Raw genomic sequence first — 22,063 nt, 5'->3', positions numbered from 1 at the left:
CCGCGCTCCGGCCGCGGGAGCCCGCGGAGGCTGCTGAAGGCCGTGGTCGCCATTTCAAAGTTTGTTTTTTATTTCCCCTCTCCCTTCCGCCAAGAAAAGCGAGCTGGAGCGTGTAGGAAGCACGCAAAGCAACTGTGACAACAAAGCGATAACTTAACGAGTAATTGAGGGCGGGGGGGAATAGGGAATACAGTCTCCTGAGAAAATAAAATTGTGAGTTCTTTTAGCATAACCTCCCCTGTAATCTTCTTTTTAATACGCTCCGAGACATATCCTTCCTATTCTTATCTGGCAGAGATCTTTTCCTGGATACACCTGTTTAATTGATGCTTACGAAGACATAACTGATTCTTCATGATGGCGAAACAATTAAATATACTTCCCGTACATCCTCTTTTCTTTGAGGCACTTACCTAATTAATCTTTCTAAGATCACACTCCATTATCGTACATAATTCCTGAAGCGGCTGGTTACAATCTCACGTGTGATACTATTACGGCTCGGTGAGGGAACCAGCCTTAAGGGAATCTTTCCAATTACATTATGTTCCCTTATGCTGTTGTAAAAGTGTATGATAAGTCATTTCAAATTACGTGTGACATCAGTTGCAACAATTATAATTTACATGGGGGTCACAAGGGAAATAGTTTTGCCTCACAATTTATTCTGAAGTTAGGTATGTCTGTTTGGTTTACTTACTTGGAATACCACAATTTACTGTTTGCTGATACCCTCACATTATTTTCTTAATTTAAAAGAAAAGGCAGAAACAAACCACTATACACGAAATGCAGTGTATTAAGGATTTCGTGGTCTTTCCTGGTTCTGTCACTGAGTCACTGCACTTTGTAACCGAACAGAAATGTGTACATTTGCACAAGAATACACCCTGAGATCCTCTGAGGATCTTCTTAAGGGTTTCAGGGGCAGGGATGTCGCTTGGTACAGGTTTAACCGCCAGTGTAGTTAGTGCAGCTACTGTTAGTAAAAGAAAAGTGGTGTAAATTAGCTTTTAGTAATTCCTGTTTGAGATAAATGAGACAGAGCATGTCTCAGAGAGGCTTCCTTTTACACTACTTTTAATTTGGTGATTTAGAAGTAGATTATGATTCTAGCTGCATATTATATTTCCTAACCTGCTAGTTAAGCATAACTTAAAAGTATTTCTTTACATCAAAAGGCTGCAAGAGAAGAACCATGATTTGCGACCTTCCTCTTAGTCTGGAAGTTAGTTCCCTGGAATTCTGAAAATGTTATTGGTTGCCTATCCAATGGACGGTTAATGACGTGTTAGTAAATATATATATATTGACACCTATTTGCCATTTTTTAAAATGCTGATATGGTAGAGTAAAAAGCTAATTTGATTTCATTTGCAAAATCCTTAGTGCTGATTTCCCTTTGAAGTTACCTACGTGTTTATGGGAGGAATGACTAGAATCATCTCTTCTTCACAGAGCTCAGTTGCCACAGAGAGACAAGCTGTTCTGCAAATTATTTTGCCAGAACTTAGACATCTGTTCTTATACTGCTTGTAACATGGGTCAGCTACATGTCCTGCACATCCTACAAGACCCTCTGTCATTATAAAAAAGTTTGGGGCTTTTTTTTTACTTGTTTAATCTATCAAAGCAGGGATAATTTAAATGTGAAGGTTCCTCAGTTCTCTTGTATGAAAAAATTATTCATATATTACAGAAATAATTTGCCTGATGTTATGAAGTAAATGTCAGACAGTATCAATATTTCTAACACAGCTAGTAGCTGTGTCACTGACCACTGAAGTTGAATTTCTTTTTGCCTTTCCTCCAGTTTAACCTGGCAGCTGCTAAACGCTCCTCCTCCCACATCCAAGCCGCAGTCCTGCCCCTACAAACAGTTTGCACGGGAGGATCCATAGAGCTTCAGATCTTTGTTTTCCCACTGGAGACGGCAGCAGTTCAGAGTTCACCAACGCGGCAGAACAAAGAGGAAGTTCGTCTTTGCTTTTCCAACCATAAAAGTGACTTCTTCAGTGCTTAGTGAGGAAAGGGGCTTTCCAACATGTGAGGCATGCTCTTTTCTCAAAGTACTAACATCTCTCTAAATTCTCTTGATAAGCTTTTAAAGCAAATAAAACAACCTAACTTTTCTTGGGATGGAGAGTGTTTGCTTTCAGGGATAACAGCTGTCTGCACAAGTATTCTAGCGAGTTAGGATCACACTGAGTGGCCTCGACATAAGGGACAGAGGCTGGCCCTTGGTGACCCCCCCCACCCTGAAACCTTACCTTGCCTCGCCGCCAGCTCTGCCCGCCACTCCCTTCTCATGCTGAGTAATGCTTTACAGCAGTGCCAGGCAGAAGTGCTGGCTTCCCTAGGGTGGAGGACAAGGACATGCTTTAGAGCAGACCAGCAGAGTCCACCTCTGCTTCTTACAAAAGCAAAGGTAACTACTGCAGCTGTGGTGTGGGATTTTTTTTTTTTCCTGGAAAAGTACAGTTTCCTAAGACGCGATTCAATCAAATGAGACAAGTGCAGTATCTAGCAAATGGTGTTAAGGTGGAAAATCCAGTGTACATTCTTAGTAGTGAAATGTTGAAATTCGTTTATGATTCATATGAAGCTATTATGCAAATATTTCACATTGTTTGAAATTATGTCATTCATCTTTTCTTCATTGTTTAAGAATTTTTTACTGCACCGTGGGCCCAGCTGCCACTTGTTTTTTGGGGGAAAGATCCCAGTAGAAAGCAGTGTATTGAGGCTGTGCATGAATATATCAAAATCACATTTAGTTACTCAGAATATTTAATCGATAATGCATATTCTGTGAAAAAATGTGCACATCACAGAGAGGGCTCCTAAACCCCTGGACAGCTAGCTCTTTGGACCAGAGTACATACATTAGATATGGTTACCAGCTTTAAAGTGCTGGGAAGAACAGAGAGCCCTTGGGGGGAAAAAAATTAACAGACTGAGGAGATAAGTATATTAGCAACAGGGTTTGATACTTTAAGTAAACAGTTGGTACTCTCAGAATGGAGCCATTGTTTTTCCCGTGTGTGTTAACTGGGTTGTTTTTTTTTTGATTCTTCATGCTTCTGTCATTCTCCTTAAAAAACTTCAAGCAGTTTAGTCCCTTATAATCACCAGGAATAATCCTCCGCCATTCTTTTGCTTTACCTCCTCTCTCACTTAGCTGCTTTCTCCTTATCTTTCTCTTTTCAGTTCTTTCCCCTATATCCACTCTCTTGTTTCCTGCCTGCCCAGTTTTCCTTTTCTGGTGTGGCCAGGTTGTTTAACTTTCCAGGTGCTAGCCGCAGCTGTAGAAGTGAGTAAGTCTGCTGAGCCGCGAGCTGTAGGATTGGCGGAGCTGTAAAAAAGCCAGACCAAATCCTTGCCCTGAACACTGACGTTTTGTTACTGTCTGACAGCATGAAATACTGTCTTTTATGTGTACGAAACAAGGAGTGGCAGGGCAACTCTTTTGTTGTTTTCCTCTGCGTAGCAACTAAGGCTGCTCGCAAGTTGTCTGTAAGACTTTTTTTTCAGGTTAGTGTGACTCTCTGGCAAAACTTCTGTGCCCATTTTCATTAACAGAAGGCAATTTGACTCAACAAATCATGAACAAGTTAGATGGGACTGCAAGGTCCCGTACTTTAAACCACTGGACATTCCTATTCAGTGTCTCCTGGTAAACTGGGAGGGGCTGCTGATGTAGTCAGGTGCTGTTCATTTCTGATCTGGGATGTAGAAACTGAATCTGTAACTTTGTGTGTACTTGATTTTTCTTGTAATGACTTGCATGGATGGTGCTGAGGTCTAAAGCACTTCCCAGATATAGACTTCATATGATAGGGGTTTCATGTGGCCAACCCTCTTTAAAAGTATGTACTGATGACAAAAGAGGAAAGAAGCAACACTGTGAAGAAGACTTATGCCTGTCATCAGAAATTAGTGTCAGAGGCCTGTCACAAGTGCACATAATCTTAACTAAATTTAATCAAGGAAATTATTTTAAGGATAAATGAGGAAGTACCAGGCATAGATTCAGGAGCTTAAAATATCAAGTGAGTCAAACCAGTCACAGTTGATTTCAACAGAGAGTTCAATTGAATGTAAAGTTTAAAAAATCATCAACTGTTTGATTTGTGGGGGAGAAAGGTCTGCTCTTCACATAGTTAACATTTTCTGGTACCTCAGTATGAGGGAAATCAGGGCATATTGTATTCAGATATTGCATTATATATGCTAACTTTGTTCTACAAGCTCTTAATTAATGGTGTGTATAATGAAGCCAGTGGAACTTTTGAGATGAAATTTTGCTGACTGTTTTGTCAGCAAAATGTTACGGTGTGTGGTATGGCACAGCTTGTGATATATTACACTGAAATGCACACATAGGAAGTACTGTAAAGTGCAGCAAGTCTGTCACACTTGGACCTGTCATTTTTAGTTCTGAGTGGTCTTAAGCAGCTATTACAAATGCAGTCATACTACATAGGCTTATCTTAGAGAAATGAAATGTTAAGGATGGTGCCAAATAGTTTTCACACACCCTAATAATATTTTCTTTTGAAGTATAAATAAATTTTATATTGATAAAAGCAATTACATAGGTACCCTGTGAATCAGAAATGGTGACAGAACAAAAGAAGAACTGGTTCTGGGGAGGCTTCTGTCAAAGCAGTCTGTGGACATGCACATTTTTATGTGGGATGGTTAGAGTATGTGTATCCCATTACCCTGAGACCGCTGATAGTTTGTTGGATCAAAATATATTCTGATTTTGATGGCAAAAGGCAAAAAAACCCAAATGGCCCAAGGGCTGCATTATTTTTTTTCCTAATGTTTACACAGCTATGAACATGAGAAAGTGCAAACCGCATTGGTAAACATCAGTTAACGAATGACAGCTTCCCATTAAGACTTGACAAGTTCAGATGCTTTCAGGTGATTCCTTTATAAAAAGTGCAAATCTAGACAATCTCCTAGAACTGAGACTAGGCAACTTTTGGAAGGTCATGAAGAAAGCTATTTGCAATCACTGGCAATACTCCTGCTGAATTTTTGGATTAGACTCTGAACTTGAGCATTATAAAATTGAAAACAGTCCCCGCATGACAGCGGAATGTAACTTAATAAGACTTAGAAAAAAAAAAGAGTGTATTGCTTTTCATTCTGTCTCTGGCAATGGGAACGGGAGATGCCATTTAGAAAGCGTGTGCAAGCCTGGCTGTTGTTTGTAGTTCATCCCCTAGTACTCCCCCAGATGAGGCTGTTTAGTTTTTATTTATAGACCTGATGCACATGAATTTCTCTAGTCCCTGTCTAAGCCTGTTGATGGTGCACTTACAGCCTAGCATGGTCATTTTTATTTGGTGATATATTAACTAAGGAAATCAAGGAGGTAAAAGTCAGACTTACAGAGAAAAAAAAAAAAACAAGAAAAGCATTACTTTCTTGCATGCATTAATAAATTTTGCAACTCCCATAACTGTTACTGTTACGAATTTATATAAAAATAATTGCTCTAGAGTGGAATTTACATTTACATTTACATGCTATTCATTTTAATTGACATTAAGCGTCAGAGACTCAAGAAGTGTCCTTTTATGCATGCTAGAGGCTCATTGCTGGCAGCGTATTTATATGTATTACCAAAGCATCTTAACACCTGAGCATCTATGAGTTTATAATCATAATGCCAAGGGGAAGAGATTAAGTTGCCATTTCCCTTTTCAAAGACAATTTATTGAAAATTCAAAAAAATACAATGACTTACATGTTCCTATAAGGAGTCCTGGGGAGATCTTTGTCTCTTGAGTCCCAGTCCAGTATCACAAGATGATTCACCTCCCTGACAGCCTGAGCCTGTGTTGACTGGCACATGGACAGAGCCTCACCCACATCTTTGGTAGTGGATAACCATAATATCCAAGCCTGAAGGTAAAAACTTACTATTTATTTTAGCTAGATTTTTTCTGGCTTGAATCTAATCTTGAATGAATGAGATGGAAAAAAGCCTGTAAGTAATACATATATTTTATTTTTTAGAGCTTTCCTAAAAAATAGGAAAAATAAATGACCTAATCAGCTAGCTAACTAAATTTGCAGGTAGACTCAACAGTTTGTGATGAATTTCAAAGGTCAGGATATCTGATGGTTGTCAGTTAAGCAGCTTTTGTTTCCTGGATTGACTTTTCATGACTCTTCCATTTCATACCTTATCGTGCTGTATCCTGAATTACAAGATACTGTTTAGCTACTAGTTGCAACAAGAAAATATGACAGATTTTTCATTATACAAATGTGCATCCAAAACTGTCACCAATTGTAATTTTGTCCTTGTTCTCATTTTTGTAAAATTTCAGTGCACTTCGAATACGAAATAACTTGGTCTGTTGCCCATTTTTGACTTTAACATGCACTCCCGTAGAATTCAACTAAAGTCACTTGAGCATAACAAATTATTTTGTTTGACAGAATTTGGCTTTATTTCCATGTAAGCGGGTTCTAAATACATAAAAGGTAAATGATAAATTATCTTTGTTGCACTGTAATTAGTATCATCATCAGACTGATAGCAGTGTCATTGCTATAAATTGGAAGATGGACAATGTTTTTTTCTAACTTAACTTCCTGAAAAGATATTTAAATCATTATCTAAAGTATGTGTGAGTGCCAAAAATCATTCTGTGTAAAATACTGAGAAAAAAACATGTCAAAATGTTAAGGCAAAATAAAATGAAACGTTAGACTTAGAAGTAAATACATGATTCTCTTTTTAAAAGCAATTATTTTACTGAGTTCAGATAAACCTTTCTGAAAAATCTCTGTGCAAAAAAAAAAATTTTAAAAAAATTATTGGAATACTGGCCTGGAACATTAGAAAGAAATTTGATTCAGAAAAGTCAAAATGTTCAGTTTTTACTTTTAGAACCAAAGTGCTTTTGCTTGGTTCAGTTTCTCTTGACCTGTATGCACTGAATGTACCTGCAATGCCTGTTCTGCCCAGATACTGTGATTCAGGTGCCCTTTGTTCTTGTTCTTCTCTGTGGCTTGTACTCCAGCATTAGTCTATAGCTCCTCTGAAGCATTGTTTCAGAGTTGCAGGACAGAAGGTTATCACAGAAAAGGCCATCTAAAGAGAGAGAACAATGCAGAGAATGATGGCTCGAGGAAACTACTGTAGTTCTTGTGAGACCTGACACAAGTTTCTGCTCGACAACCTAAATCAAAGTATCTTAGCTAATTTGACACATAAAATAGTTTCACTCTGGGATGCCTTGACTTTCTAAATCAACTTATTTTCTTTACATTTTCCTTTTTTTCTGAAATAAAATTGAAACTAGAATTTTCTTGCACAAAGCAGCAGTTTTAAGGAAACAACATTTCCCCCGATAAATGGGAAAAAAAATCCTGCGCCACTCTACTTAAATTATTCCACATTATTATTTATTGGGTTTTTTTGTGCCATTCAGAAATTGCTACAAACAAATCTAATATTTGTATTTATGAAAACACAGTAACACTGTAATATTAATTATATTTTAAATAGAATTAAAATGATGGATTTGGTTACTCAGTAGTGAGGAGCATCTGAATTATGCATTTATGTTAATTCAAGCAAAACAGTAGACTTTTTAGTTTTGCTTAAATTGTGTGGTCTTTTCATATTGCATATAATAGGTGCTGCTCACAGCAGTTTAAATATGTTACTTATGACCACAAAATCAGGAAAAAATAAAAAGTATTAAAACCTGCAGTTCGATTTCAGACAGTGTTCCCAAGATAATCTAATGAGACCCTCAGCTTGTGGTTCTTTGTTCTTCATGGCCGTATACTTTTCATGGTACCAAGATCTCAGTGAGCCTGTGTAAAACTGTAGGATCCTGCTCCACAAAACCCAAGTAAAAAAAAGAAAGCCATAGACTTTAATAAGAGTTTTTTGTTTGAAGGTTTAGAGCAGGATCGATATCGCTGCTCAAAGTTGTCCTTCTTTCCTGAAAACCATTCATTCTTCATTGCCAAATAATACTATTAAAAGTAGACAGCAAGCAGGCTTCTAAATTACAACTGGATGAAAAGAAACAAAACTGATGTCAGGATTAAACTATATGCTATTTTTAAATAATAAAGCTAGAAAAAGAATTTGCACATAATTTTTAATGAACCAAATATTTGTTCACATCTTCAGATACATTTCTCTCCACAATTTGTAGTAACCTAAAAATATCCACATGTCACTGAGAAAACATTTTAAAGGAAGTCCGTAAAAATTACGCAGCAATAGAAATTAATATTCAGAAATGCACTGAGGGATAATGTGATTGATGTTTGATGAGAGAAACCAAGATTGGAAAATAAGAGAAATCTTTCAAGAAACTGTATTAAATAATAAGATATTGATCTTTAATAAGTTGGTAAAAGATAGCACTAGAAGTAGACAGCCACTACATAACCAAAATCTATCCTTTGAAACAACATTTTTTTTTTCTATGAATTCTTCCCCTTTCTATTTCTAGACATCCAAGAGACCACAGTTAGTTCAGACACTCGTACTTCTCACAGCATTCCTGTTTGAGGGCCACAAAGAATTCAGCATGTGCTCTCAAAGACTAATTTTATTACTTTGAAGCACAATTAGGAAAAATATTTCTGATTTGCATAAGGTGATTATGGAAATATTTACACAAGACTTCACTGTTTTTACACTAAAAAATACCTCTAGTGAGCTTTGGCTATATTGCATAGACTTTCAGAGGGCCATACATATTTTAAATATTTGCTTTTTTTTAGGTTAATAGGTGGTTAGCAAAATGAAAGGGAGATTGTCAGCATTTTAGTGAATTTCAGCACAAATTCTCCAGGTATAGAAGGATACAGCTTTATATATTTGTAGCTATTTTCCTCCTTTTTTAAAGAATGGTTCTAGAAACCATAATTACATTTGGTACCTAACATATAGCAGAGACTAATCCCACCGATATCAATGCAATTTTAGTGATACTTAAGATAATCAAGGCTCTAGGATGAAGTAAAAATTGCACAACTTCACATATTATGGGGAGAGCATCTAATACACTCAGTTGCTTCAGAAAAGCACCTGAAGCCATGGAAGGGACCTTTTCTCAAGGTAGCCTTAAATTTGGTCATGACTCCTGCGGATTACTGGTGTTAATGGCAGTGGCATTGACTCAGAGGGCACTGCAGGTTGTCTTTGACAGCAGATCTAGTCACATTTCTGAAAACATCTTATAAAAAGCCTTTTCCTGATATCAGACTCAGAAACTTGTCTTCCAGTTCTGCTAAGTTAATTTGGATACACAACTGAAAGTTTATTTTCTATCTTATAGAGTGGGAGGTTCACAGACAACTTTTAAACTTTTCACTAACCTATCCATCAATGATGAAGAAGCAAAATTTGAGGGAAAACTACTGATTTGGAGGTCTAGCAAAAAAACGCTAGTCCCTCTGTGTAACACTGTTGTATTTACACTGAAGCGATGTTGCCTATACTATGATTACTATACATATTATACAGAAGTAAAATGAGATAGATACTATATTTCAGTATTTTGCTCCTTCAGATCATATTCTGAGCCATGTTAAGGTATTATTAGAATAACAGAATCCAGTAGAGCTGTTTTTTGTGGGAAAATAAAGCCAGATTTAATTAAGATTATAGAATCATAAAGACTTTTTCAATTAACACATTCAAATAAACTTTCAAAATATCAATGCAAAATACATTGACATATGAAATAACAATTCTCCACATTGCTTATTAGCAAATTTATACTGCTCCCAGGTGTTTTTTTCTTTTCATGAAGGACTTCAGCTATCAGTGTCAGTGATACAGTACTTGCTATTGCCTCCCCACATCACAAAGCTTCTAAGACTTTATTTTGCTGCGGCAAATTACTGGTTACGCTCCTCACCATAAGAGTAACAGCATGGCAGGCTGTGGCAGAGTGTTTTACTGAGAACTTCAGAAAGCAATGAAAATGTATTGTGTTTATGTGATTATTATTTATAACTGTTGTTGGTGATGGGAGAAATGATTGAAAGTGCTGTTTTGTAGCGCTTCTTGAATTACATGCAAAATAAAGTAATGCATTTGAAAGTGCTTATTTAGTCTTGAGTTGACTAATTATTAATTACATTCTTTTCCTGTCTTGTCAATGAGGGACTATTAACCCAAATCTACTTATTGTGGGAGATCACTCAGCAATACAGTATTTTAACAGTTTTATATGACATATTAATTCATGCTGATACTGTATGCACAAAAGGATCCCCTCTCACTGCTCTGCTTGGTAAGCAGATCTTTCTTCAGAAACATTGGTGTCTGTACACTTGTAGTACTCAGTGGAGAGAAAGAAATAAATTTAAAGCTAACTTCAACTTTCCCTTCGCTGGCAAAAAGCCTGCATTTGGCTTTGCAATGGGGCACCCTTCAGAGATCCTCACACAAGTAGGAGTTCTTGAAACTTTAGCGCTATTTCCTAGTTATAAATAATAACAGTATTCTTGGTGGGTGGCAGCTAACGAGTGTTGGTGCAAATGGTGATTTCGACAGGAAGGGGTGCCGACAGAGGCCTTTACTGACTGGAGTACTGGACAGTGCTGTACTTCGTAACTCTTCTCCGGGAGGTCCCAGGGGATACCGTACCCATTGCCTGGCCAAGGTGACAGTCAGCGCTGAGCATCTGACCTGTACTGCTCAGGCCCCCCAGATTGGCCCCTCCTAGGCTTGTCCCCCCCAGGCTGCTCATCCCAGACCCTGACACTACCCTCTCAGTGACCACCACGTTGTGGGCATTCGACAACTCTGAGGGAATATTTATTAAGCTGCCTGGCATGCCAGAGGCAGGCCTGAACACCCTTTCTGTCACAACCACATTTGACCCATCTACCAAATCAGGAATGCTCAGAGAGGTTGGGAGTCGGGAGTTAGGCGCGATTACTCTTTCCGTGACGATAACGTTGGACCCGTCTGTGAGATCAGGGATATCTAGCATACCACGCAAATCAGAGGCAGATGCAGGACCGACAACCCTTTCTGTTACAACAACATTGGATGCACGCAGAGGGTCAACACAAAGAGAAGGGGAGCCGGAGGTGTAGGTTTCAGTCACTGTCATGTTGCCATGGAGCAAAGGATCCGGCATTGGCCTCGGGGGCTGTATGGTTGACCCAGATGTGTAGGTGTTTTCAGTAACAACCGTTGTAGTGCCAACTGGGGGAGGCATAGGTGCACATCCGTTGACAATGATGGTAGTTCCAGGTGGCGGGAGGTTTAGATCACTTTCAGGGTTGGGAAAGTTGACATTGACGCATGGCCAGGGTGGGTTGACATCAGGGAAAGGTTCAATCTCTTTGCCCAGACAGATCTCTGCTAGGGTCTTAAATTTTGGTCCTAATGTATCCAAATACGTTTCATCTGTATCTTCTCCAATAAAGCTGCAGCAACCCACAGAACCAACAGGAGTACCGACTCCTTCATGATCATATATTAATAGGCAGTCATTTGCTGGCCGACCTTCATCTTCATCTGCATACACAAATGCTTTCTGTAGTTTGCAGAAAAAAAAAATAATCAGAAGACAAAAGTAAAACCGAGTGACTTTTCATGAGGTTTTCAACTGTGAAGACTCAAACTGTAGTAAGGGGTCCCTAAGCACAGTAAGGCCTAGATGACTTGAAAAACAGGACATCAACTGAACAAATTATATCATCAACATTTTTGTGACCTTGAAATAAGTTTTATTAAAATCCTACTGATATTTTATTCTTGTTTCTGCAACCACTTAGCAGCTCAAATTTGATCTGCCATCAGTGGGTCTGACTGTGGGGTGAAGGGAGAGAGTGAAAGGGACGGGGAAAGGAATGTACACTTTGGGCAACAACATCCAGAAAAACTGGTAGGAAGAGGAGTGAAGCAAGGTGGTGAGGGGAACAATGGAGAGGCCAGGACAGAGAGGATGGGACAGAGTGTTGGCCACAGCAAGGCTTGGTGAGCCCAAAGGGAAGTCCATTTGAGCAGGATGGAGATCACTGATTTGCGATGGTCTTGGAGATGGTGGAGTGGTCAGTGCAGAGGGATCGGGCAGGAAAGAGGAGAATTTAAAGTGAATGCAAGGTAATGGAGGAAGCAGGGAAGGACAGACTGGGATGCCCAGGCAGGAGAGGCAGAGGGTTTGGAGGTTGAGATGGTCAGTAGGAGGAGTAATTTGTGGGGGCCTATGGCTGGCAGACAGTTAATACATAGTGCTGCCAGCCTAGACAAGGAGATCCTGGTCTGGGAGAAGTCCATGCTCAGGACTTCAGGACTGCACTGTCCTCTCCTTCACTGAATATTGTTTAGATTTTGAAATACAGCAGTCCTTACATATTAATTGATATTTTGGTAACATATGCAATTATAGTATTTGTGCCTCACACTTCTTGCTAATTATGAAAATATATCCCATTAATCCATGGTAAACTCCATAGCATTTTTTAAACTCATATGTAAAGGCTAATTAATATGTTGCAATTATAAAACTGCGTATTTATGTTTTGTGACTTGCAGGTCACAAGTCTTTTGGGGAACAGAAATGTCAATAAAATTAAGGAAAATGAACTGGTGTTCACAGTTCTTTAAGGGTTAAAGTCACTTAATTAAACAAGATGTACAAGAAGTATGTGTGAACAATTTTGCAAAGCTACTATCTATTTACACACTGAAAAGGTGGCAAATATATAAATTTGGTGGTCACTTATAAAGCTGAGGTAATTTATTTGCTTGGTACCCATAACTGCTGTGTGTTCGGTTTTACAAAAAGGCTATTGAGCAATCAAATCTACTATACCAGCAGCTCAAAAGCAGTTCTACTAGTGTCTTAGATTTTCCTACTTTTACAGTCAGCTTTGCTATCACACCAGTCTTCTATCATGGAAGTTTCAAGCTGAATGGAATTATTTTGTATTTCTGCCATGTAATTTGGGGAGGAGAATCTAACAGTAGGCTCACAGATGTAATGCAAAGAAGATCAGGTATTTACCTCAGAGAAGTAGTTATCTAGGAAGGCCATGTTCACCCCTCCTTCTCGATACTCTTTTATTGTTCCTCCAATTGATCCTTTTGCTTCCCCTGTTCCAGAAATTCCTCCAGCTGTTCCGTAACCAGTACCAGTGCCATAGCCAACCCCTGTAGTTTCTTCAACACCAGAAGCTACTACTCCTCCTCCTCCATATGTGTTTGTATATATGTCTGAAAACAGAATAAGAAAAGTTACTGTTCCCGTGCTCTGTGAAAATTTATACAGAATTTGCCAGTTGTTTTTACAAATAGTACAATGAATGACACTACTGTAGAGTTTCTAAAGGTAATTCAGACTAATTTCAGTCACAGATCCATGCACATGTGCCAAACATTGAGACTGCAATAAAAATTAAGTGCAGACAACTAAGATATTGATTTTATTCCTGAGGCTAGGCTGCATGTGCATATGTGCTTTAGAAAATTAGTGGTTCACTTGTGTAATTGGCTGGAGAGATTCCTGTCTGGTGTACATATAGCTGTCATGGGATTTGCATTAGAAAATCAGATAATTCTTATGGATAAGTATGAAAATGCATAAATGTATATTTATGATCACTTTTGGGGTTAAAATCGTTTTGTTTTAAACTCTTTCCTAAAGGAAATAGCTTTGTAACTCTTTTCACATTTTCTAGCTGTTAGATTGTTAAGGGTGATTTGGGAGAGCAACAACTGATCATAATAATGACCAGTTTTCATAAAACAGAATGAAAAAGACCTTTACAATAAATTATAAAGTCATACCTACAGGATTTTATCTTTTCCAGATTTTTTCATATACGATAATAAGGAATGGGTGGTCTTACATATCAGCATGTAATATAATAAACCAATTGCATACAGTAGTCGACTATGATTACATTAAGAAGCATAGGCTAAATGATATTGTTTATTTCATTTAATGTCTTTAGTCTTAGTTTATAGAATTTCAACCAGGGGCTTTCACCATAATAATACTGAAAACTGGATCTAAAATAAATCACATATGTGAGTCTTAAACTTTTTAATTGTCATGGCAGCAAGACTCTTAATTCATGTTTATGCCCCAAAATGTTCCCTTTTGATTTTACCTTAAGGACGAGAACATTTTGAATAATCAACAGTCATCAGAGAAGTTGTCTTGCAGAGTGACACTTCCTGTCAGAAGCTAGTGAAAATGGATCTGTGCCAGCATCTTTCCTTCCTGTTATGGAGTAAGGAATGGGGAAGAGGAGAAAGTGGCACTGCAGAGCTTGACTTATTCTTCATGGCCATCAAATTCCTGGGGGAACCTTATCTCAGAAGCATAAATTTATTGTGCTTTCTACCAGCTTTCTGTCTAGGCTAGTGTAAAAATGGACAGTATTTAACTGGCTACTTGACAGGTCCTATTCTCCCTTGCGGGAAGCAGAGCCTGGAAACTGGCAAGAACTGAACCTTTCACCACTGAGTTATGAAAGAAGGCTTCTTTATTCTGTCCTCAAGATTGATTTCTGCTAAAATTGGTGTCTTGAAAAGACTCTCCATTCACTAGCTGGAATGTTGAAAAATTGTCTGAGATTTGATAGCCTTAGCAGATATTTCAAAGTAAACGTAGTTTGCAGAAATTAATCTCCTCAAAGGCTTAAACCTCAGATCCTTTATTCCAACTGAAAGTCCTACTGGTATCATTTTGGCTATCTGTAGATGGAGGATTGGAAAGGTTGGGTTGTAGCTGAGAAACTGAAGTGCTCTTTGAATCAGAAGACATGAAGTTCTGAAAGATTTATGACAGTGCACATAGAAAATTTTAGGATCTGCTTACCAGAGGGTTCACCAAAATCACCTCCTGCAGCTGTTGTTGGGGCAAGAATGTGTGAGACATCCTGGAAAACATCATTTTGACTCCATGAGTTATGATTTTGAAATTTCCATATAAAGATGAAGACTTTGTGAATCACATAAAGGAGTTAGCAGTCTAAGCTCTTAATGATAGCTATTAATTACCAAAAAACCCCCAAACCCGAAAGACTCTATCCAAGTTTAGTTCATTGTCAAGGTAAAAGGTGATCAGTAAAGATGGTTTATGTTATCTTTTCCTACTTTGCACTGAAAAAGCTTGCTAGTTACTGTGTTTCAGGCTGAGGGAATAGTAACACCAAATTGTTGGCCAAGCCAACTGAACACAAACCACACAAACTCCATTTGCAAATGTTAATTAAGAATCACCTTTCATATCTGCCTGGGAATTATTGACAGCTCCAGGCTTTTAGAAGATGACACAGTGCTACAATCACTTTCATACTTCTAGTCAAATGCAACCTTTTCTGTAAATATGAATTACTGCGGGTTTTAGAAACATGGGATGTACTGACCCTGTCTTCAGGCTGTGCACCTTCTATTCCCCAGGGATGAATTGCCCCTTCTGTGCACTCAGGTACAGGTTCAAATCCAGTTCCAACTCCACCTGCAGCGCCAGGTCCACAGCCACAACAGTCACTCATTGACATCAAAATTGGAATCACTTAACAGGAAAGAAACAGGAAACAGGGATTTAGGACATTTCTTCCTCACAGGAATAGCTGCTTTTCCCAGAGGGCAGGTGCTCAAGAACTTCTGAAAATGTTTTTTAAAATGTTTCAAACCAAGCAGCCTGCAAGTCTGGATTTTAGAATTATTAGCTGATTTTGGAAATGTATGTATTTGGAAATTCAGAATAATTTGTACCTTTATTTATAGCAGAGCAATGTGGGGGTGGAGTAGGGCTGTTACTCCAAATTTATGCCTATACACCTGGGAACAGACTTTGATCTATCTCAACTGAATAAGTGTAAGTTGCACATGAAAACTAAACAAACAGAACCAGTCTTGCTATGTATAGCATTCAGTGATATTAATTATTGATACATGCACTTGTCTATTCAGATATTGTAATTGAAAAGAAATACACATTTGTAATAAGAGACATATGAGAGTAAGTGGAGAGATATCCATCTGGCTAAGTGATCTTTGGCTAAGGCTCCAGTTACATTTTTCACATCACATATACATAATGCTTGATTTGAAAAAAACAATAGAGGCAAACCCCAAACCCCAGTTTTAACAAATTATACCATAGGATGAGTCAAGTTTCCCAGTGTGTTGTATTATGCTTAGATGTTTAAGGAACTGTGTTGGAAATTGCTGAATGCTTAAATGCCAACATTGAAAACATTTCTCATTTTAGACAAGCACTACAATATTAATTCTGGCTGTCTTTAGGTCCTTAACCCAAATGGCTAAATTAGTAATCTTGTACCACTGCAGAGGGAGCGGAGAGAGAAACAGTTGTCTACAGCAGTCTAAGCAGAGCATCTAAAACTCTCAGTTTAACATCTAAGTGAACTGAAGAGAAAAAGGGAAAGTGGTATAAAGTGTACAAAGTGCTACCTCACACTGCACAACTAAGGATGTACTTATTCCAGACTACCAAAACAGGAGATTTCCAAAGGCAGAAAGACAGTCTGTCCTGTAACATTAACCACCTGAGAAGTACAGACAAACCAGCCTTTTGTTTGTACTTCAAAATTTTGTGTTTGTTGATTTCTACTAATCAAAGATCAAAACCCAAACCAACCCCCCCTCCTCAAAAAATCAGGGGAAAAATCCGTCTCCTCTGTTTTTTTAGTCAGTATTTCTGCACTGGGAAATTTTAGATATTGATTGTTCGATGCTCAGGCTATGATAGCTTCCTGATTGTGATGGTAATTGCTTACATAAAGTCTAACTTGAGTCATCTGTATCCCTGAAACTCATATTTCTTCAAAAATTTTAGGACATGTGAATGAATGATTTGTTTCAATCCTGTTATCACAAATGCCACTTGTTTTAAATAGATGTAATGTTTGGCAGCAATAACCAAAAGGTTCAAAATTTAAGATGATTGTATGTATTGTTCTACTACTGAAATCTGGCTTTGAGTTCAAAGGAAGCTTGTTCTTTACATCTTTTCATACCCAGCTTGTCCATTTCTTTTAATAATGTAATGGAAATATGAATTGCAAAGTGTAAATTGCAAGTGACAGGGACAGCTCTTGCTCAAAATCTTCTGAATCTTCTACTAAACATTTTTACCCTGTCTGATGGTCTGAGAACTAGATAACAACTTAGGAAAAAGCCCTGTCTTAGGGAGGAAAAAGTTATTTGTGAATGAAACAAATATGTAGAATATTAACTACATAGAAATTCTTAAAAGACATTTTTTCTCTGTCAAACGGCCCATGGGACCCAACAGGTTAACAACCAACCAGAGAAGTCACCTTATTTTTGAGGAATTAAAAAACCGCACTTTTAAGAAAATTAATAACGTTGCCCTCTTAATTTTATACTTACAAACAAATATTAATCCACCGAGAAACATCAGGCCAATGGCAGCACCACTAAGCGTGGTAGAAGATGGGAAACTTCTGCCATAATTTCCACTTCCACTATAACTATCATCAGTGACTGCAGTATATCCATCACTTTCGCCGTATCCATCAGTGTAACCGTCCTGCCAGTCTGTTTGGTCGCCAGTTTCTCCCCCAGGTCTAACCTCACCAGTACCACCACCTTCTTGTTCTGGTCCTATTCCACCTTGCTGGCCTCCTCCAACACCACCACCACCAGTGGCACCACCGCCACCAGTGGCACCACCACCACCACCAGCACCACCACCACCACCAGCACCACCACCACCACCAGCACCAGCACTGCCACCGCCACCAGCACTGCCACCACCACCAATGATAACTATTCTCGTGGCCCCACTGGTGCAATAATTACGACTATCACACTGACAAGCTTGAACAGGAATTATATATGGTTTAGAGCAGCGTCTGCCTAGGTTATCTCTTACACTGATATAGACCCTATAAAGGTAAAAGTCAATGTTCTGAGTCATTAGTTCTGCAGAGGAAGCTTTGGGAAAAGAAAAAAAAATAATTATATTAAGGTATTGACTATAAATACTGTACAAATCTAGAATTTGTCAGTAATATTCATAAAACAGAATGAGGACTAGTGTCCCCATTCTAAGATCTTCAGTTACTTATGTGTCTACAGTAATTATTCAAAGCTGAAACTTGTGATGTTCGTCTATGATAATTTTTTCTTTTGAAAAACCTGAGCCAGATCAGTCTAGTCATCACTTTTTAACATGAGAAATATAAAAGGGGCAAATGCACTTTTTTATATCTACTGCTGCTTTTCCTGATTTTTATTTGCACAATGGTGAACATAAAAATTGCAAGTTTTATTGGTTTTTTTTTTCCTCTCACAAGGAATTTACATGTGTTCAAAAGTTTTTTCAGTAGTTTTAAAATATTTAAAGTTACACAATTGCATCTGTTTAGGACAAATAGGAGACACAAGAGTAATTGTGATATTTACCATCTAATATAGTCTTCGGTGCATACAGTAAGTTATGTAATTCTGTCATTTAATAATGTGATTTGATTAATTCATTAGTGTTTGTTATGTCCTATTGGAGGAAAGTGGAAAAGCTCCACTTGGCACTGACTAAAATGTTGGTGGTTTTTTTTTGTTTTTTTTTTTTAGGAATAGAGATAAGTACAATTTGTACAATAAATTGCAAAAGCTGTGATCTTTATTTGCCATTTTCATATGCCTCTCTTAAAAGTAAAGCTCTGCGAACTAATTGCTTTATACTCAAATAAATTAGGGAGGCTTTTCATATGCTTAGAAATTTTTAGATAATATAGAAATGAAAAGGTATCAAATTGCTCCTTTTGAATACCTCATTAGATTTAGACCAATAGAGGTGCTTATCATAGGTACACTCAAGTAAATTAGTTTTGCTGCTCTATTTTTATTGTTATATTTTTAGTTTTCTTTAAAAGGTGATAACAAGATAAACACATGTAATGATTCTGATTATAGTTCTAATGATTTTTTATATATATATCCAGAGCAACTTATTGTATTCATATGAGCATAAAATCACATTTAAATGAGATTAGAATATATTCTAATAACTGTTTTGTTTGTTCTTAAAAGGTTATCCTAATCTGTTATTTTAGATAAGAGTTTATGACTATGATTTATTCTGTTATGAAATGTAGGTTAATTTACCATTTATTGATCTGATAATCCATGTAGTTTGAGGTTCACCATGTATGCTGTATGTAAAGGGGAAACCGTATGCATCACCATCCATAGGCTTTGCTGTGATAATCACTGATGGGGAATGCATACATACTTTCCTTAATTCAGTGTTAATAGTTGGGCAATTGTCACTGATGCCTTGCATTGAAAGCACAATAGTGCCAGTAGCGGTATGTCGAGGAGCCCCTGTAAAAAGAAGAATTTTGTGGTCAGGAGGGAATATTGATACTATAAATAATGCAGTACAGGTGGAAAAACTAGAAAAAGAAAAAACATTGAGAGAAATCTGAAAGAAACAGGGTTTTGTCTGGGAAAACTTAATCTCTTTTCTTACCTCTGGTGATAGCCAGAACCTCTGCTTTGTATTGCCCATTAACTACGTAGGCTGATTCCCAGTCAATGACTTTGTTCAGTGTGATTTGACCAGTGTTTTGATTGATTCTGAACCAGGCACCTGGATCACGTCCTATACTATATCTGTATTTGATGAAGTAAAAATACTCAGTATTATGTTATGAATATATGTATAACATAGTCATTTTGCAAATATTTGTTAGTTTGGAATATTTTTCTTTAGACTGTGCTGTGTCCTAGTGCATTTCACCCTGCTCAGGCAAAATTCCTGTAGACTTTAACAGAAGTAGACCAGAAAAATAATTAGGAATAAAGTAAATGCATAGAAGTCCCTTATATTTTGAAAGTGCTATCACAGACTAAAAGTAAAATCTTTCTGGACCCTGTAAACCTTTACTAGAACCCTTGTTGATATCAGTAGTTAAATCCACAAGTCTTCCTATAACATTCTACAGTTGTATTTGCTAGCATATTTCTCTGTTTTATGAAAACTTTTCAAACTTTTGTAAATTGTATTTATCTATTTCTACATACATTAAAAAGCAAATTATCATCCCATTAATTACCAATTTCAGGAGAAATTAATGTCAAGTAATTCTAGGGTTTTTTTTTAACTATAGAACGAGTTGGTGGTGACCTCTTCTGATTGTATAATATTGCCTATTATTGGGGTTTTGTGCTTGCTTTTTTAGAGATGCTAACCAATTCCTTACTTGTAGCAAACATGTCAAGAAACAATATTCTTAGGCTGGGTTATAAAAAAAAACCCTGTTGTGATTTATTTAAGTTACAGCCTGTTAAAAAAATATTTTCTTTGTCTTGTGCACAAGGATAAGGAAAATAGGTCAGAAAACGAAAGCAATCATAGTATAAAAATGGACTAAAGTAAATACTATTCTATTGCTATTATTCTGTTGCTAATCTATTAACATTTTAAAAGTTTGTTTTTTTTTTTTTACCACCCTTTAAAAAATCTATTCCTCATCCCATTGAAATCTCAATAAAAAGCATTATTCTATTCAGGCAGTTAAACAGAGCAGAGCTTACACAACATTTGATGCTATAGCTCCAGTGTCTTCATCAATGGCTGTGTATGTTCCCACAACATCATTCACTCTTGTGTTTTGTTGTATAGAAAACACAGCTGTAGATGGATGAAATCGTGGTGGTTCATACACATTCATTACTTCTACTACAAGGGGTGATCCCTGCATTTGGAAGTCACGCGCAACAGAGTGGTGGAAGGCAGCTACGTTCCTGACACCAATAACCATTGAGTGAGTTTGGAGATGTTCATAATTCAGTTCCTAAAATATAAACCACAGAAAACTTGATAATAGATGAAAATTCCTTTAATTATATTTAAATATTTTCTATTTTAAATGGTTGAGTGATGGTGGTTTTACTGCTCATTTAGTTTTGTTAGCAATTAATTAAAACTATTTTAGGATGATTATTTCAACAGTTGAATCACAATATTTATCCATACCTTAATTACTCTAAGGATTCCTTGATTTGTAGCTCGATCTGTAACAATTTCAAAAGAGTTATCTTCATTACCGGATATAAAGAAAAATTCTGCTAACCAATTGTCTGTAAACTCTTCGTCAGCATCCAGAGCTTGTATTCGTAGCAGTTCTGAACTGAGTGAATTTTCTGAAATACTTGCTGAAAACTGGAATGACAGATAAATACCTATTAGCAAACACTAAAGTATGTAATGTGAGGATAAAACCACTGACTGCAGTCTTTTGAAGAATGTCCTGCCCATAGTCCATGCCAATTTATTAAAAATCATGTGTTCTGTATAAATTGTGATTCTGGTTGCAAATCTAAAGAGCTGTGTCACCTTAAGTGTTTGCAGAGGCAGATTAGAGGAAAAGGATTTGTGCTTTCTATAAGAAAAGATCATACAAAGATTGGGTTAATCTGGTCATATTGCATGGCTAGGGACACCTGAATGACTGGATTTCTCTGAATACAGAGAAGTAAGTGTCAGGACTGACTTCTCTGAATAAAAAAATAATCCACGTGTATTTTATCAGCGTTGGTGCACAAGTGATGGATTGGATTTTATGCACACTTCAAGAAAACAATCCTGTTAATCCAGTGTAGAGTTCAAATGTGAAAATGTTCTATGGGTTAGTAAGGGCTCTGTTATCAAATGGATTTTTGAACAGGGTTTTTAAATGGTGATGTTGCTTCTGGTATTAAAAACTTACAGAGCTTTGAGCAAGAGTTGGGAAGTTGTCATTGACATCGATAACTTTAATGTTACAACTACAAAGAGATGATATTCCATCTGCAGCTCCATCCCGGTCCGATGCCTTCACAACAAGAGTGTAGCTACTATGTTGCTGTCACAGAAAGAGAAAAAAATCATGTTAGAAGGACCACCTGTACATCTTAAATGTTATAAATACTCTCCCATTTCCCAATGCTGGAATTTGCCTTAGACATTTTAATGTAACTTAGAGAAGAAATGCCTTTGTCCCTTAATTTTTGTAAAACCCACAACCTTTCTCCCCCCCCCCC

At 37.3% G+C, this 22,063-nt stretch overlaps 1 protein-coding gene across 1 annotated transcript in view; it reads right to left on the bottom strand.

The window, feature by feature from the left end:
- Positions 1-10,535: 10,535 nt before the first annotated feature.
- Positions 10,536-22,063, bottom strand: part of LOC113476767 (desmoglein-1-like) — a 21,337-nt gene continuing 9,809 nt past the window's right edge. The window contains exons 7-16 of the mRNA XM_026842676.1: positions 21,751-21,885; positions 21,018-21,203; positions 20,576-20,835; positions 19,509-19,651; positions 19,142-19,360; positions 17,402-17,968; positions 15,406-15,554; positions 14,856-14,916; positions 13,035-13,243; positions 10,536-11,561 (exon numbers count right to left, since the gene is read on the bottom strand). Of these exons, the coding sequence (XP_026698477.1) occupies positions 10,590-11,561; positions 13,035-13,243; positions 14,856-14,916; positions 15,406-15,554; positions 17,402-17,968; positions 19,142-19,360; positions 19,509-19,651; positions 20,576-20,835; positions 21,018-21,203; positions 21,751-21,885 (2,901 nt within the window). The 3' untranslated portion in view covers positions 10,536-10,589. The remainder of the gene's footprint in view (positions 11,562-13,034; positions 13,244-14,855; positions 14,917-15,405; positions 15,555-17,401; positions 17,969-19,141; positions 19,361-19,508; positions 19,652-20,575; positions 20,836-21,017; positions 21,204-21,750; positions 21,886-22,063) is intronic.

This window comes from Athene cunicularia, assembly GCF_003259725.1.
Source record: "Athene cunicularia isolate RWA chromosome 2 unlocalized genomic scaffold, athCun1 chr2_part1, whole genome shotgun sequence".
In the NCBI taxonomy this organism is placed as follows: domain Eukaryota; kingdom Metazoa; phylum Chordata; class Aves; order Strigiformes; family Strigidae; genus Athene; species Athene cunicularia.
Note: the sequence above shows the minus strand (reverse complement) of the source record. Positions and strands in the feature narration are given on the sequence as shown.